This window comes from Gracilinanus agilis, unplaced genomic scaffold, assembly GCF_016433145.1.
Source record: "Gracilinanus agilis isolate LMUSP501 unplaced genomic scaffold, AgileGrace unplaced_scaffold50016, whole genome shotgun sequence".
Taxonomy (NCBI): domain Eukaryota; kingdom Metazoa; phylum Chordata; class Mammalia; order Didelphimorphia; family Didelphidae; genus Gracilinanus; species Gracilinanus agilis.
In genome coordinates this window covers 1-12,933 of record NW_025384707.1, presented here as the reverse complement: position 1 = coordinate 12,933, position 12,933 = coordinate 1, and the positions used below count along the sequence as shown (strand labels likewise).

At 58.8% G+C, this 12,933-nt stretch overlaps 1 protein-coding gene and 1 long non-coding RNA gene across 2 annotated transcripts; one reads left to right on the top strand and one right to left on the bottom strand.

Moving 5' to 3' along the window:
* Positions 1–264: 264 nt before the first annotated feature.
* Positions 265–12,138, top strand: PPFIA3 (PTPRF interacting protein alpha 3; the record flags this gene model as incomplete). The annotated part of the gene is made up of 22 exons (XM_044684440.1): positions 265–411; positions 601–735; positions 816–899; positions 1,091–1,222; positions 2,671–2,733; positions 2,950–3,029; positions 3,418–3,565; positions 3,771–3,991; positions 4,115–4,361; positions 5,202–5,344; positions 6,068–6,198; positions 6,327–6,423; positions 6,647–6,728; positions 7,068–7,268; positions 8,078–8,140; positions 8,293–8,319; positions 8,989–9,164; positions 9,438–9,535; positions 9,834–10,009; positions 10,104–10,172; positions 10,287–10,458; positions 11,123–12,138. Coding segments are annotated over 22 exons (2,754 nt in total), but the record flags the coding sequence as incomplete, so codon positions are not given.
* A 2-nt stretch (positions 12,139–12,140) lies between these two features.
* LOC123255680 lies at positions 12,141–12,875 on the bottom strand. The gene is made up of 3 exons (XR_006506783.1): positions 12,819–12,875; positions 12,486–12,522; positions 12,141–12,390 (listed from the first exon to the last, which is right to left on the bottom strand). It is a non-coding gene; the product is annotated as an uncharacterized LOC123255680 (long non-coding RNA).
* Positions 12,876–12,933: the final 58 nt, after the last annotated feature.

Below are 12,933 nucleotides of genomic sequence, written 5' to 3'. Positions count from 1 at the left end.
AAGTGACTTGGTGAGTTGCCTGGGATCACACAGCTAGGAAGTGTCTGAGGTCAGATCTGAACACAGGACTCCCTGTCTTCAGGCCTGGCTCTCTATCCATGGAGTCACCTAGTTGCCTGGGACTACATTTCCCATTATAAGAGCCCCACGATTCAGGGTCTTGGTTGTTCCAGGGCTTGCTGGAAGTTATGGTCCCCAGAATCTTCCTAGGAGATTTATGGGGTAGTTAAGGCTCCATTTCCAAGCTACTTCTGTCCCCCACAGGCATTGGCACAGAGAGAGGATATGGAAGAGAGGATCACGACGCTGGAGAAGCGTTACCTGAGTGCACAGCGGGAGGCTACCTCACTCCATGATGCCAATGACAAATTGGAGAATGAGCTAGCCAGCAAGGAATCTCTGTACCGCCAGGTGGGGCCAGGAGGCAGGGCCTCAGCAGGGGAGGGGTTACCTCCTGGCAGAGTTTGGGATGACAGGAGGGGGCTCTGTCTAGAAGGCACCCAGATCAGGACTCGGGCCTATCCATGGAATTCCTGTTCATCTGGTTTGGGGCAGTGAATATGTTCGCACACCCCCAGCTCCCTGTCTCTTGCTCCACAGAGTGAGGAAAAGGGCCGCCAGCTGGCAGAGTGGCTGGAGGATGCAAAGCAGAAGCTAGCTCAGACGCTGCAAAAGGCCGAAACACTGCCCGAGATTGAGGCACAGCTGGCACAGAGGGTGGCAGCCCTCAGCAAGGTGGAGAAGGGGCTCTGGAGGGCATGGTCTGGCCTGGGAGGTGGGGAGGGAGCAGGCCACTCAACTGGTCCCTGCTGCAGGCAGAGGAACGCCATGGGAACTTTGAGGAGCGCCTGAGGCAGCTGGAGGCACAATTGGAAGAGAAGAACCAGGAGCTGCAGAGGGTGGGTGCTCCTGGGCAAAGGCAAGGCTAAGAAGAGGAAGCAATGGGCTAGGCCTCTTGGAGGAGGCTGGTGGAAGTGGATGAATGGGAGGAGGAGGGAAGAAAGAAGGGAAAGAGGAGGAGAGGGAGGAAAGGAGGCAGTTTGCTTGCAGGCAGCTCACCCAGGGGCTCTGGCCCGTGCCTCTTCTCCAGGCCCGGCAGCGGGAGAAGATGAATGATGAACACAACAAGCGTCTCTCTGACACCGTGGACAAGCTGCTAAGCGAGTCCAATGAGCGGCTGCAGCTGCATCTCAAGGAGCGCATGGGGGCACTGGAGGAGAAGGTGGGTAGGAGGCTAGACTCATGCCGGGATCTTTCAGAGGACAAGCATTTATTGAGTGTCTCCTGTGCCAGCCCCTGGGGTTACAAAGCCATGGGGCCACAGTTCCTGCCTTCGAGGAGCTTACAGGCTAGTCAGGGAAGGCACAACACCCAGGCAGGGGAATCAGGCAAGGTCTCCTCTGTGAAGGCGTCCTTCGAGCAGTCCTGAATGAAAAGGCAATTTCTAAATTGCCAAGGTGAGGTTAGGAGGGAGAGCACAGAAGACAGAGCCAAGGCTCCCGAGTGGGAAATGGAGGGTTCCATAGAGAGAAAGAGAAGAAGCTCTGTGTGGCTGGACAGTCCTGTGTGCCTGTGAAGGGAAGAAAGGGGCAATCAAGCCCTGTGGGTTTTGAAGAGATTTCAATACCACAGGAGCCTCTTTATTTCTTTTTTTTTTCTTTTTCTTTAATTTTTTTAAGCCCTTAACTTCTATGTATTGGTTCCTTGGTGGAAGAGTGGTAAGGGTGGGCAGTGGGTATCAAGTGACTTGTCCAGGATCACACAGCTGGGAAGTGTCTGAGGCAGGATTTGAACCTAGGACCTCCAGTCTCTAGGCCTGACTCTCAATCCACTGAGCTTCCCAGCTGCCCCTCTTTATTTGTTCTTAGAAGCATTAGAAAGTTTACTGACAGGGTCAGAGTCCAATTGATAAAAAGTTACAGCTCCCAAACTCTGTGGAGAATAAATTAGAAGAGAGAGACACAGAGACAGAGGCAGAGATTGAGTCAGAGTCAAATAGACACACAGAGCCAAAGATAGTCAGAGAGACAGAGACGGAGTCAGAGACAGAGACACACACAGAGATAGTCAAAGATAGACTGAAAGAGTTAGAGACACAGAGACAAACAGAGACACACAGAGACAGAGGAAGCATTAATGAATAGGAAGTGACACAAGTAGTGAAGGTGAGAAGCCATCAAGTGGAGTACGAAGGGTTTCCAGGAAATCCTGAGGAGATGGTAAGGACTGGCAGGTCCAGAACCCTAATGAGGTTGTGCTAAGGGGTGGCCCAAAGGGTCTCCACTCCAGAAGATCATAGGCAGCTCAAGGGAAGTTGGCCTCCTTTCCACCAATCCTGTTCTCCCACAAGCCAGAATGGGAGGATTCCAAGAGAAAGGGGGCCAGAAGACTTTGTCCCTCCTAGACCCAGTCCCATTCCTCCCCAGGACTCCAGGTCTTTGGAGACCCCACAGCCAGGGATCTAGAAATAGGCTCTGTCCGATTTTCCCAGTTTTTCCCCAGGGGGGGGGCCCAGCTAACGCCTTGATAGGGTTTCGAATCCCGGGCTGGGGCGTCCCTTCCTGGAGGCAGGCAAAAGAAGGGGTCCTCAGCGGTCCGCATGCCCCACTGGGACATACCGAGAATGCTCGGAGGCCTCCTAGCCCCGCGTGTTAACCTTCCTCCTCCCAGAACACGCTAAGCGAGGAGATTGCCAGCATGAAGAAGCTGCAGGATGAGCTGCTGCTCAACAAGGTGAGGCCGGGGGCGGAGCCAAGAGAGAGGGGCGGGACTTCCCGGGAAGTGGGCGTGACCTCAGAGCTACCAGGGGGACTCGTACAGGAAGAGGCCGGGGGAGGCGTGGCCTGAGCGAGGCCAGACTAGATAGATCCGTGGAGGGAGGTGGGGCCTAGGTAGGGGGAGGAGCTTCGCGCTAAGCCTCGCCTTCGCGCCCCCCTCCCCGTCCCCCAGGAGCAGCTCCTGGCGGAGATGGAGCGAATGCAGATGGAGATCGACCAGCTGCGAGGGCGGCCGCCTTCCTCCTACTCCAGGTGACTCCCGGGAACCCCACGGGGCCAGTGGCTGGGGGCTGAAATGCTTGTCGCATTGGAGGACGGGGGTCCTGGTGGGAGGGGACAAAGGGCAGCGTGGGGCCGTGGAAGCCAGCTGGACCTGTTCCCAGATTCTGAAGGACTTTCTCCGGGCCTCAGTTTCCCCACCAGGCCCGGGCAGACGAGGAGAACCTAGGGGCTGCTGGGAATCCTTGGGGCAATATCTTTGTTCTGGGAAAGTCTAGGCAGCGGGATGCAATGACAAGTCTCACCTCCAGCTTGAGCATCTGACATGGGCGATGCTCTTGTGCACTCCTGGTTTCATGGGCTGGCCTGGAGGATCTCTAAGCCCCTTCTTATTCCCTGTGTGGCTCTTTATCCGCTGCAGGTCCCTCCCCGGCAGTGCTCTGGAGCTGCGCTACTCTCAGGCCCCAACGCTGCCATCGGGTGCTCACCTGGACCCTTATGGTGCCCCTGGAGGCCGGGTGGGCAAGAGAGGGGGCCGCTGGCCTGGCACCAAGGATGAGCCAGCCAAGGTCTGAGTCGTGAGGGACAGCTTGGAGGAGGAGGTCCTGGGGGTGAAGGGGAGGGGCTGCAGGGAGGAGGTGGCCACTGGCCAGACCAGAACCCCAGGTTCCTTTCCTGAGATGACCAGCTGGGGAGTCTAGGCCGTTGGGGGCGAGTCTTGGGGTGGTGCCCATTGCACAAACAACAGGGAGGTTCCTTTTCCCTCAGGCTCAGGATTGGGCAGATCGTGTGGCAGGCCGGGAACCTTCCTCTGGCTCCGGGACTGGGCCAGGCTCAGGTGCAGGACCTTTCGAAGCAGACCTGGAGGGCTCTGATGAGGATGAACCTGAGGGTCTGTTCGGACCCGAGCTGCTGTCGCCCAGTGGGCAGGCCGATGTGCAGACCCTCGCTATAATGCTGCAGGAGCAGCTTGAGGCCATCAATAAGGAAATCAAGTGCGAGTCTGGGGTTTGGGGTTTGGGATCGGGGCCAGTGCTGCCTCTCCCTTGGGGATACCACCTCCAGGAAGCTGGCAGGATTGACCCCTGATCCTGGGCCCCTGTGCACCTCTCCTCCAGGCTTATCCAGGAGGAGAAGGAGACAACAGAGCAGCGGGCAGAGGAGCTGGAGAGCAGGGTGTCTGGCTCTGGCCTGGACTCCCTGGGACGCTACCGGGCCAGCTGCTCCCTTCCGCCTTCCCTGACTACATCCACCCTGGCCAGTCCTTCGCCCCCCAGCTCTGGCCACTCCACCCCACGCCCTGCCCCACCTAGCCCTGCTCGGGAAGCTCCAGCCAACAGCACTAGCAACACTGCAGAGAAGCCTGTGAGTGCTTGGTTCCCCTGGCTCCCCCCCAAGGGCCTATGGGTGCCACAAACAACCAGTGTGGCCTCTCTAGACTGGCTGGCCCGGGAACCCCAGACAACTATGGAGATCAGGGAAAGCCCCCCCTACTCAAACAACCCACATCCTCACCCAGGGCTCTCTTCTGGATTGCAGACTTTCCCTAAGGGGACCCAGGGGCTGAGGCTGTCAGAAAATGAGGCCCTGGCCTTGGGACCCAGAAAACTGCAGGCCCCCCCCAGTGAAGAGGCCAGGTTTTCAGGGAGTCAGGAGTAGAACATGAAAACCCCAAGGAACTCAGGGAACCCTGCATGGCTGGGCTGCAAGTCAGGAGGAAGTGACCAAGAGAGAGAATGCCACTTGTCTGGGTTCCTTCTCCCCAGAGTCTGGGGTTCAAAGGAGCCTCAGAAGAAAGAAATAGCCTAAGGGATCACAGAGGGGTGGTCATTTGTCCAAGGCCCTGATGTTAGGCCTAGATTCCACCACGAACTGGGGCTCCCAGGAGATTCCCCCCATGGGGACTCTTCGAGCCCCGCTGACCTCGGGGTCCTGAGGGGAACAGCCTCTCTGGGTAAAGAGGGATTTTTCTCCAAGATATGAGCTCCCAACTCCCTCAAATGGGGTTTCTTGGGAGGCATCATGGGCCAGACTGGGTCCTGCAACAGCATCAGGGGCAGGAAATAGCTGACAATAGAGAGCCTTAGTGAGCCATGGCCAGACTGGAGGAATGGCTGCCCAAGCCTCTGTCTTGTCCCAGCTGCTACGAGTCACTGGTGAGGGCAGGTTAAGTGCCTGATGCTCGGGATTCCTTTCTGTCTGCAGAACCATGTGCCCAGAGAGGACGGTGTTGTCTCTGGGGACACGCCGCCCCCCACACCACGATCTGCCCGCCTTGAAAAGATGACCCAGGCCCTAGCTCTTCAGGCTGGGGGCTCCCTGGAGGATGGGAGTCCTGCTCGGCCCAGGTCAGCTTCTCCGAGGTCAGGGGAGGGGGCACGATCCAGGCCATGCAGCTGTGTTGGGCCCAGGGAGGCCACAGCGTTCAGATCTGGGCGTCAGGCTCCCGTCCAAGGTTCAGAAGCTCCCCAAGAGGGCCAAGGACACGTCCAGTGGTACAGTGGGCAGGCAGGGCTCATGCTCCCCTCCAGAAAAACTCTGGAATCTTCCTGAGGTTATTCCCTCGGTGATTCATTCTATAGCCCTACTGTGCGCCTATTGCAAAGGGGCCTGTGTGCTCAGGTGTGGAAAAGGCATTTAGCTAACAACTCAGCGAATGCCTTCAGTCAAGAACTCACAGGCTCATAAGTTTAGAAGCGACAGATTTTGAGGTCCTTCAGAGAACCCCCACCCCCACCCCAGCCTCCCAGCATCCCTCATTTTACAAGAAAGAAAATTGGTCTCAAGAGGGCAGGGACCTGGAGGCCACCCAGTGTGGCTGTGATGGAGCAGCGACTTCAAAGAATGGAAGACCTAGAGAAGCCTTTGAAATCTGGTCCAAACTCCCATTTTATAGCCAGGCAAACTGAGTCCCGGAGATGGGATAGAAACTTGCCCAGGGTCACAGGTTAAATGAATGGCAGAGTGGAGCCCAGAACCCTCACTCATAGCTGCTTCCTATTTGATGGGAGGGAGGGCTGGGCTGTGGAACTGTCCTCATCATACCGCTTTCCCCCTCCTTCTGACAACAGCGAAGGGGCCCCAGACCCCCTTCATAAGGCCCCCAAGAAGAAGAGCATTAAGTCCTCCATTGGCCGCCTCTTTGGCAAGAAGGAGAAGGGCCGCCTGGGAGGCCCTCCAGGCCGAGATGGGCCCTCTCTGGGTAGGTCCAGGACCCTCCTTTGGGATTTCCTGTGGGAGTTTTTCTTGGGAATGCTGTTATGGGAGAAGGGAGTCCAAGGCCCCTGCTCACCCTCCCTATCCTTCCTGGCCCTTTTCTCTGTCCCACAGCCGGTACCCCCTCAGATGAGATGTCCCCTGCTGACCCTCTGGGGCTGTCAAAGCTCACAGGGCCTCCCGGAGATAAAGACCGAAGGAACAAGAGGAAGTGAGCAGGGCTTGGGCTAGGGGGCCAGGGAGGAGGGAGGCTGCAGAAAGAGTGCCGGAGCTAGGCTCTGCTTGGCTCCATGGGGTTGGTTGGGAAAGGAGTCGTCCCTGGTGGTCCTGGGAAGCCTGGGAGCCTCAGACAGTCTCCTCAAGGGAGCAGCACCAAGGACAGTTCTCTGGCACCGCATGGGAAATTCTCTCACCCTGGCTCATTGAACCTCCAGGCATGAGCTCTTGGAGGAAGCCTGTCGACAGGGCCTGCCCTTTGCTGCCTGGGATGGACCCACCGTTGTCTCCTGGTTGGAGGTATTGGGCCCCCTCCCTCCCACACAGACCCCCAGATCAGGCGGCCTGGACATCATCCAGCTGGTGCTCGCCCAGTGCCCTCCCTGTGTGTGTGCCCTGGCAATGGGAAAGCAGAGAGGGAGGGGCCCTGGTCCTGGGAGAGGGAGGGGGAGGAAAGGGCTCAGAAACGAGTGCCTGAACCTTTCTATTTGTCTCCTTCCTCTGCTCTCCCATCTCTCTTTTGACTGTCCTTCTCTGTGTCTCCCTCCTGGCCCGGCCCTCCTTTGTTCCCTTTCCTCCCTCCATCTCTGGATCTCCTGGGTATCCCCGTGCCTGTTCCCGTCTCTCTCCCCGGGGCAGCTGTGGGTGGGGATGCCAGCCTGGTATGTGGCCGCCTGCCGGGCCAATGTGAAGAGCGGGGCCATCATGGCCAACCTGTCCGACACGGAAATCCAACGGGAGATCGGCATCAGCAACCCCCTGCACCGGCTCAAGCTCCGGCTGGCCATCCAGGAGATGGTGTCCCTCACCTCCCCTTCAGCACCAGCCTCCTCCCGAACGGTGAGCCCACCCCTCCCGCTGGCCCCTGGGCTCAGGCTCAGCTCCGTCCAGCAGGAGAGGAGGCTTCCCAGAGCTGGCAGCCCCTCCCCCCAGTTGAATAAGAGGTAGACACAGAGAAACAGAGACAGAGACAGACAGACAGAAACAGACACAGAGATAGGCAGAGACACACAGAGGTGAGTGGGGAATTTGGGGACCCCAATAGCCATCCCTGGCCCTCCAGGTGTAGTCAGGGATGGTGTAATCCCTCAACTTTCTAACTAAGTGATTTTAGGAATGTGATCTCAGTGGGTGCTCACAGCAACCCTGGGAGGTGGCTACTCTCATTCTTCTCACTTTACAGTTGAGGAAACTGAGGGAGAGGTCAACCACTTGCGCAGGGCAGGGTCTCACAGGCGGGATTTGAACTGAGGACTTCCTAACCAGCTGGCACAAATCGCCTCTGCCACGTTTCCGGCTTCGTTTAGAGCCCTTAACCTCCCTGTACCCCAGTTCCCTTATTTGTAAAACGAGGGCTTCAGATTGAGACTCCCCTCCAGCTCAGAATCCATGATCCCATTGAGGCCCAGGCAGAGCCCGAAATAACAGAGCCAGAGGGCCAGGCAGGGTCACCATGGCAGATACTAAGCGGCAGAAAAGGGTGAGCTCGGGGCTCTCCCACCGGTCCCACTGGGTGCGAATCGTCCGCGGAGCTTTAGGGATCCGCCAGGGCCCGGCCCCTCCCTTAGAGCTCCTGATCCCACGCCGCGGTCCAGGTTGGGGCTTGGCCTGCGGGGCTTCGCTCCTAATGCCATTCCCACCTCTTGCAGTGCACCGGCAACGTTTGGATGACCCATGAGGAGATGGAGTCCCTCACAGCCGCCACTAAGCCAGTGAGTGTAACCGGCACTGAGAGGGCGGGGACAAGGAGGGGGAGGAGGAAAGGGAGGAGGTGACCGGTCCATCCCGGCCCCTCCCGCGCCGTAACCCGCCCCCTCCCCTTTTCTCGCCCCTCCCCTCGCGCTCCCCGCGGCTGTGGCGCCAGGAGCCCAAGGAGATCAGCTGGGAGCAGGTGATCCCGTCTGCGCCTGCGCGCGGACTGCATGGCTCCTCCACCTTCTCCCCGCTCCTGCCCCTGCCTGAGCCGTTCCATTGTCATCGTGGGCTGGGGGGGAACAGGGGAGGGAGACGCTCTGGACTGAACCATTGTCATCAGAATCTGTGTGCGCCTGCGCTGGCTGTGTTACTGCGCCGCGGAACGTCCCCTTATCGCCAAGGGAGGGGGAAGGCTCACTCTGGGTTGAACCATTATTATCACCGCGGGTTGCATGGTGCCTGAGCTCTGGAATGTTCCATTGTCATCGCAGTTGGAGGGGGAAGAAGTGCTGGGAGGAACCATTGTCAAGATCCTTCCTGTGTAGTAGATGAAGATTGTTTCCATTGTTGGGGAGGGAGGAGGATTGAAGATGATTAGCTCATTCTCTCGATAGCGAGCTTTCGTACTAGGGGTTGGGATTGAACAAGTGAGGGAAACTATCAGTTGCACTATCCCATTCTCCGGATGGGGCAGTCGGCGGACTTTCCCATTAGGTATGAGGGGGCTTAGCTCAAGGACTGTTCCTTTGCGTTGAGATGGGAGTTCTTGGAAGGTGCCAGTGCAGGAAAGGGAGAGATGTTGGACCTCTCAATATCTCATCCTTGTTCCTGAGTTTGTGCACTCCCCACTCCCCACTGGCCCCAGATCCTGGCCTACGGCGACATGAACCACGAGTGGGTGGGAAACGACTGGCTGCCCAGCCTGGGGCTGCCCCAGTACCGCAGCTACTTCATGGAATCCTTAGTTGACGCTCGCATGCTCGATCACCTCAACAAGAAAGAGCTTCGGGGCCAGCTCAAGATGGTAGACAGCTTCCACAGGTGGGGGCCGATGGCCAATGGAAACTAGCTCTTGGGAAGTCCCGCCCATGGGAGGGTACAGTGACCGCGGGGCGGGCAGAACACAGTGTCCATTGAAAACGGCCTCCTGGAAGTTCCACCGCGGGGAGGGGGGAGTTGCAGTGGCTAATGGATACGGTGGCCAGCTTAAAACTGAAGTTTCCGGGAGTACCCCGCCCCTTAAAGGATTTGGATTTTAGCTCCTCCCCGCTGCCATGCATAACCCAACCACTCTTCTGGCCCTAACCTCCCCAGAGTGAGTCTCCACTATGGGATTATGTGTTTGAAGAGGCTCAACTATGACCGTAAAGACCTGGAGCGGAGGCGAGAGGAAAGTCAGAGCCACGTAAGAGGTGCGACTGGGGGACTGGTGCTGGCGTTCAGGGCTCAGACCCCCTTCCTCAAAGATGTGGGCTGTGCAAGGGTGAGGACCCAGGCAGGAAAGAACTGGGGAGAAATCTGGGGATCATATTTAGTATTCAGAACTCCTCCACCCACCTTAACGGTGGGGTCCTATGATCTGGGCAGGGGCGGTGGGATGGGTGTTGGTGTTCAAAGGCTTCGCCCCTCCCCTCCAGGACTCCTATGGATGGGCTGAGAGGGTTGGGTTGGTGTTGGCATTCAAGGCCACCTCTCCTCCATTTTCCTCAGACGTGATGGTGTGGTCGAATGAGCGAGTGATGGGCTGGGTGTCAGGCTTGGGGCTGAAGGAGTTTGCTGGAAACCTGTCTGAGAGCGGCGTGCACGGGGCCCTGCTGGCCCTGGACGAGACCTTCGACTGCTCCGACCTGGCCTTGCTGCTGCAGATCCCGACACAAAACGCGCAGGTCGGGCTGGCAGCCAGCCTGGGGGGTGGCAGGGACGAGTGCGGCAGTTAAGTATGAGGCGATCCTAGCCTGCTCACCTACGCTGTCTTCCCAGGCCCGGCAGCTGCTGGAGAAAGAGTTCGGGAACCTCATTTCCATGGGCACTGATCGGAGGCTGGACGAGGTAAGGGCCTCCCAGGCTGGGTGCTCGTCTGGGGGGGGCGGCGGGAAGGGGAGCCAACCCCTGCCAGCCCAGGGCCTGGACAGTAAACGGCTCTCTGTCCCTTCTCCTCCCTAGGACAGCGCCAAGTCTTTCAGTCGCTCCCCGTCGTGGCGGAAAATGTTCCGAGAGAAGGACTTGCGCGGAGTCAGCCCTGACTCAGCCGAGATGCTGCCCCCCAATTTCCGCTCGGCCGCCGCGGGAGCCTTGGGTTCCCCGGGCCTCCCTCTGCGTAAGCTGCAGCCCGACGGTGAGTTCTCTACCAGCCGTTGGGCCTTCTGGCAGAGATGGACTGGCCCGAGGCGCCCACCAGGTGGCGGAAAAGCTCATTATAAACGGAGGGACTAGGATCTCGGGCGGGTGGATTACGGTGGGCTGAGGGCGTTTGGCTGTGGATTCTTAGAACGCGAGGGTGTCGGGGTGTGTGTGGAGGAAGGGCCCTGGTACATTCCTGGAGCCTAATCTCTGAAAATTATCAGTCTTTTGGGTTAAGGAGATAGTGCAGGTAGGGGTTGACGAGACTAGGAAGACAAAGGAGGGGCTACCCAGGAACCCCGAGGTTGGGGAAGGGGCTCTAGGCGAGTCCCGAGCTGCGGGCCGGGGAAATGACTGCTGTGCTGTGTGGGGGAGGAATAAGGAGATACTATGGGGGGAGGTTTTTTTTTAAAGGTTCTTCACTCTAATGGAATTTTTTACTCGCTCCTCAAGGAAAAGGGGGAAGGTCAGCCACCCGCTCTCTCCCAAACTCTAAACTCCTTTTCAGTCTAATCTCCGAGGTTCTTGCATATAGCTGTGGCTTAATAAAGTTGCTGATTGGGAGGGGGCGGGGCGGAGTAGGAATGGGTCAAACCAACTGGCTCTCTCCTTGGAGGAAGAGAGGTTCCGCCTGACTTTATCCCCTGCCCCAATCCTAGGCCCTCCTTCGGGGAGCCCGCGGGCGGATGGCGGAGTCTCCGTGCGGACATACTCCTGTTAATGCTCAGCCAGGTGAGGGGGCCTTCCGGAGTAGCGGAGCCACGGCTTTCCGAGCTTCCTGACCTGCCCTCCCCCCTCCTCCAGTACAGGTGGGCGCGCTCAGGAGGAGCCTCAGTAGGGGGAGATGAAGGTCCGCCTCTGCTCCCCGCTCCAGGAGAATGGACTCACCCGCGGAAGGGCCCGGGTTCGGAGAGACTAGCGAGTCTCTCTGGACTGAACCATTTTGTACAGACCGGGAGGGAGAGGCGTGTCTCAGCCTCTGGCCAATACACGTGAACTGGATTTCGGGAAGGGAGGGGGCAGTTTGGAATCTTCCTCCTCCCTTTTGCTACTTTGTAATTTATTTCTGTTTCCGAGTGAGGGGAGGAGGGGACTCAACTTCGCCTCCTCAGGGGCCGCATGCTGGGGGCGGGGCGTGACCCGACCCTTGCTCCTACCTTCCCACTGTTCTCCTTCCCCTCTCCAGCCCCGGGGCCCCAGTCCTCCCGGGCGCGCCCCCGCGGGGGACTCGCTGCTACAGGCCCCGCCTCCTCTCTCCCCCTCCCTTTCCTTCCTTGGGAAAGGGGGGGAACGTGGAAGCCTCGTTTTTTCCGATTATCCGGGATGCCTCAAAGTCCCGATTATCCAGGCAGGCATTTTTGGGGTGGGGTTTGGGGGGCCCCTTTCCCTGTCCGTGTGTCTCGCGTACCCTGGATCTCGTCCTGCCCTCCCCCTGACCCGTTATTCCGGGGAGTGGGACGGAGGGAGAGGAGGAACCTAGGTGTCCCTTCCCTGCCCAGTCCCCGGTCTTCCCCGCGGGCTCCGGTTTGTTTTGTTTTGTTTTGTTTTTTGTTTTTGTTTTGCATGGGAGAATCCGCCGGGGCAGGGGCGGTGGAAGGGGGGGGATGGGCCCCCTCCGTCCTCGTGCCCCCACCTCAGATGTCAGTGATCTTGGTGAAAGAAAACTGTTTCGAAAGATCCGCCTCCTCTCATTTATTTCCTAGGGACCCCTGGGTTCGCCCCTTCCTCTCACGGTTCAGCCTAGCCCTCTGGGGCGAGGGTTACCCAGATGGTCCTTCCAGCCCAGAATCCCAGAAATCCCTCGCGGGTCCCTGCGAGGATCGGGTTTATTCGAAATAAATAAGTGGGCGGAGCCGGGAGTGGGGGTGGGGCTATTTGTCCTGAAGTTCATCACGACTCCGGGGTTTCCACCATCTCCGCCAAAGCCCTGTTGGGGAGGGGAGGATCAGAGGGAGGGGAGGCGGGTCCCTGCCCCACCCCCAACCTGCCTCCACACACAGTCCCAGCCTCATTCCCACTTACTGAAACAGGTTGGATGAGAAGTGGTCCACATAGCCTCCTAGGGCGACAGGGGGGTAATGGTCAGCATCTAGAAATCTCTGGCCCCGCCCCCTGGAAGGCTTCTCCCGTGAGGCCCCGCCCCCCGAGAAGCCTGGGTCCCAGAAATCAAGGGGGCTGTTGGTCACGGCCCCCGAGTAGGCTCCTCCTCCCGGAAGGTACCTCTTTCGGAGAATCAGGTAGCGTCTGGCTCCGCCCCCAGAGCACCCCGCCCCCTCGGGAGGCTGGCTCCTCCCCAGGACCTTCAGACCCCTGGCCCCGCCCCCAGGAGGCTCCACCCCCAGTGCCCTTGCTCACCTGGGGCACAGACGGTCTCGCAGAGCAGAGGGCAGAGATAGCAGAACTGGCAGTGCTGGTGGGATAGAGACAGGGCCGTGAGAGGAGCGGAGTCTGCCCCCGAGTGGGTCGGGGC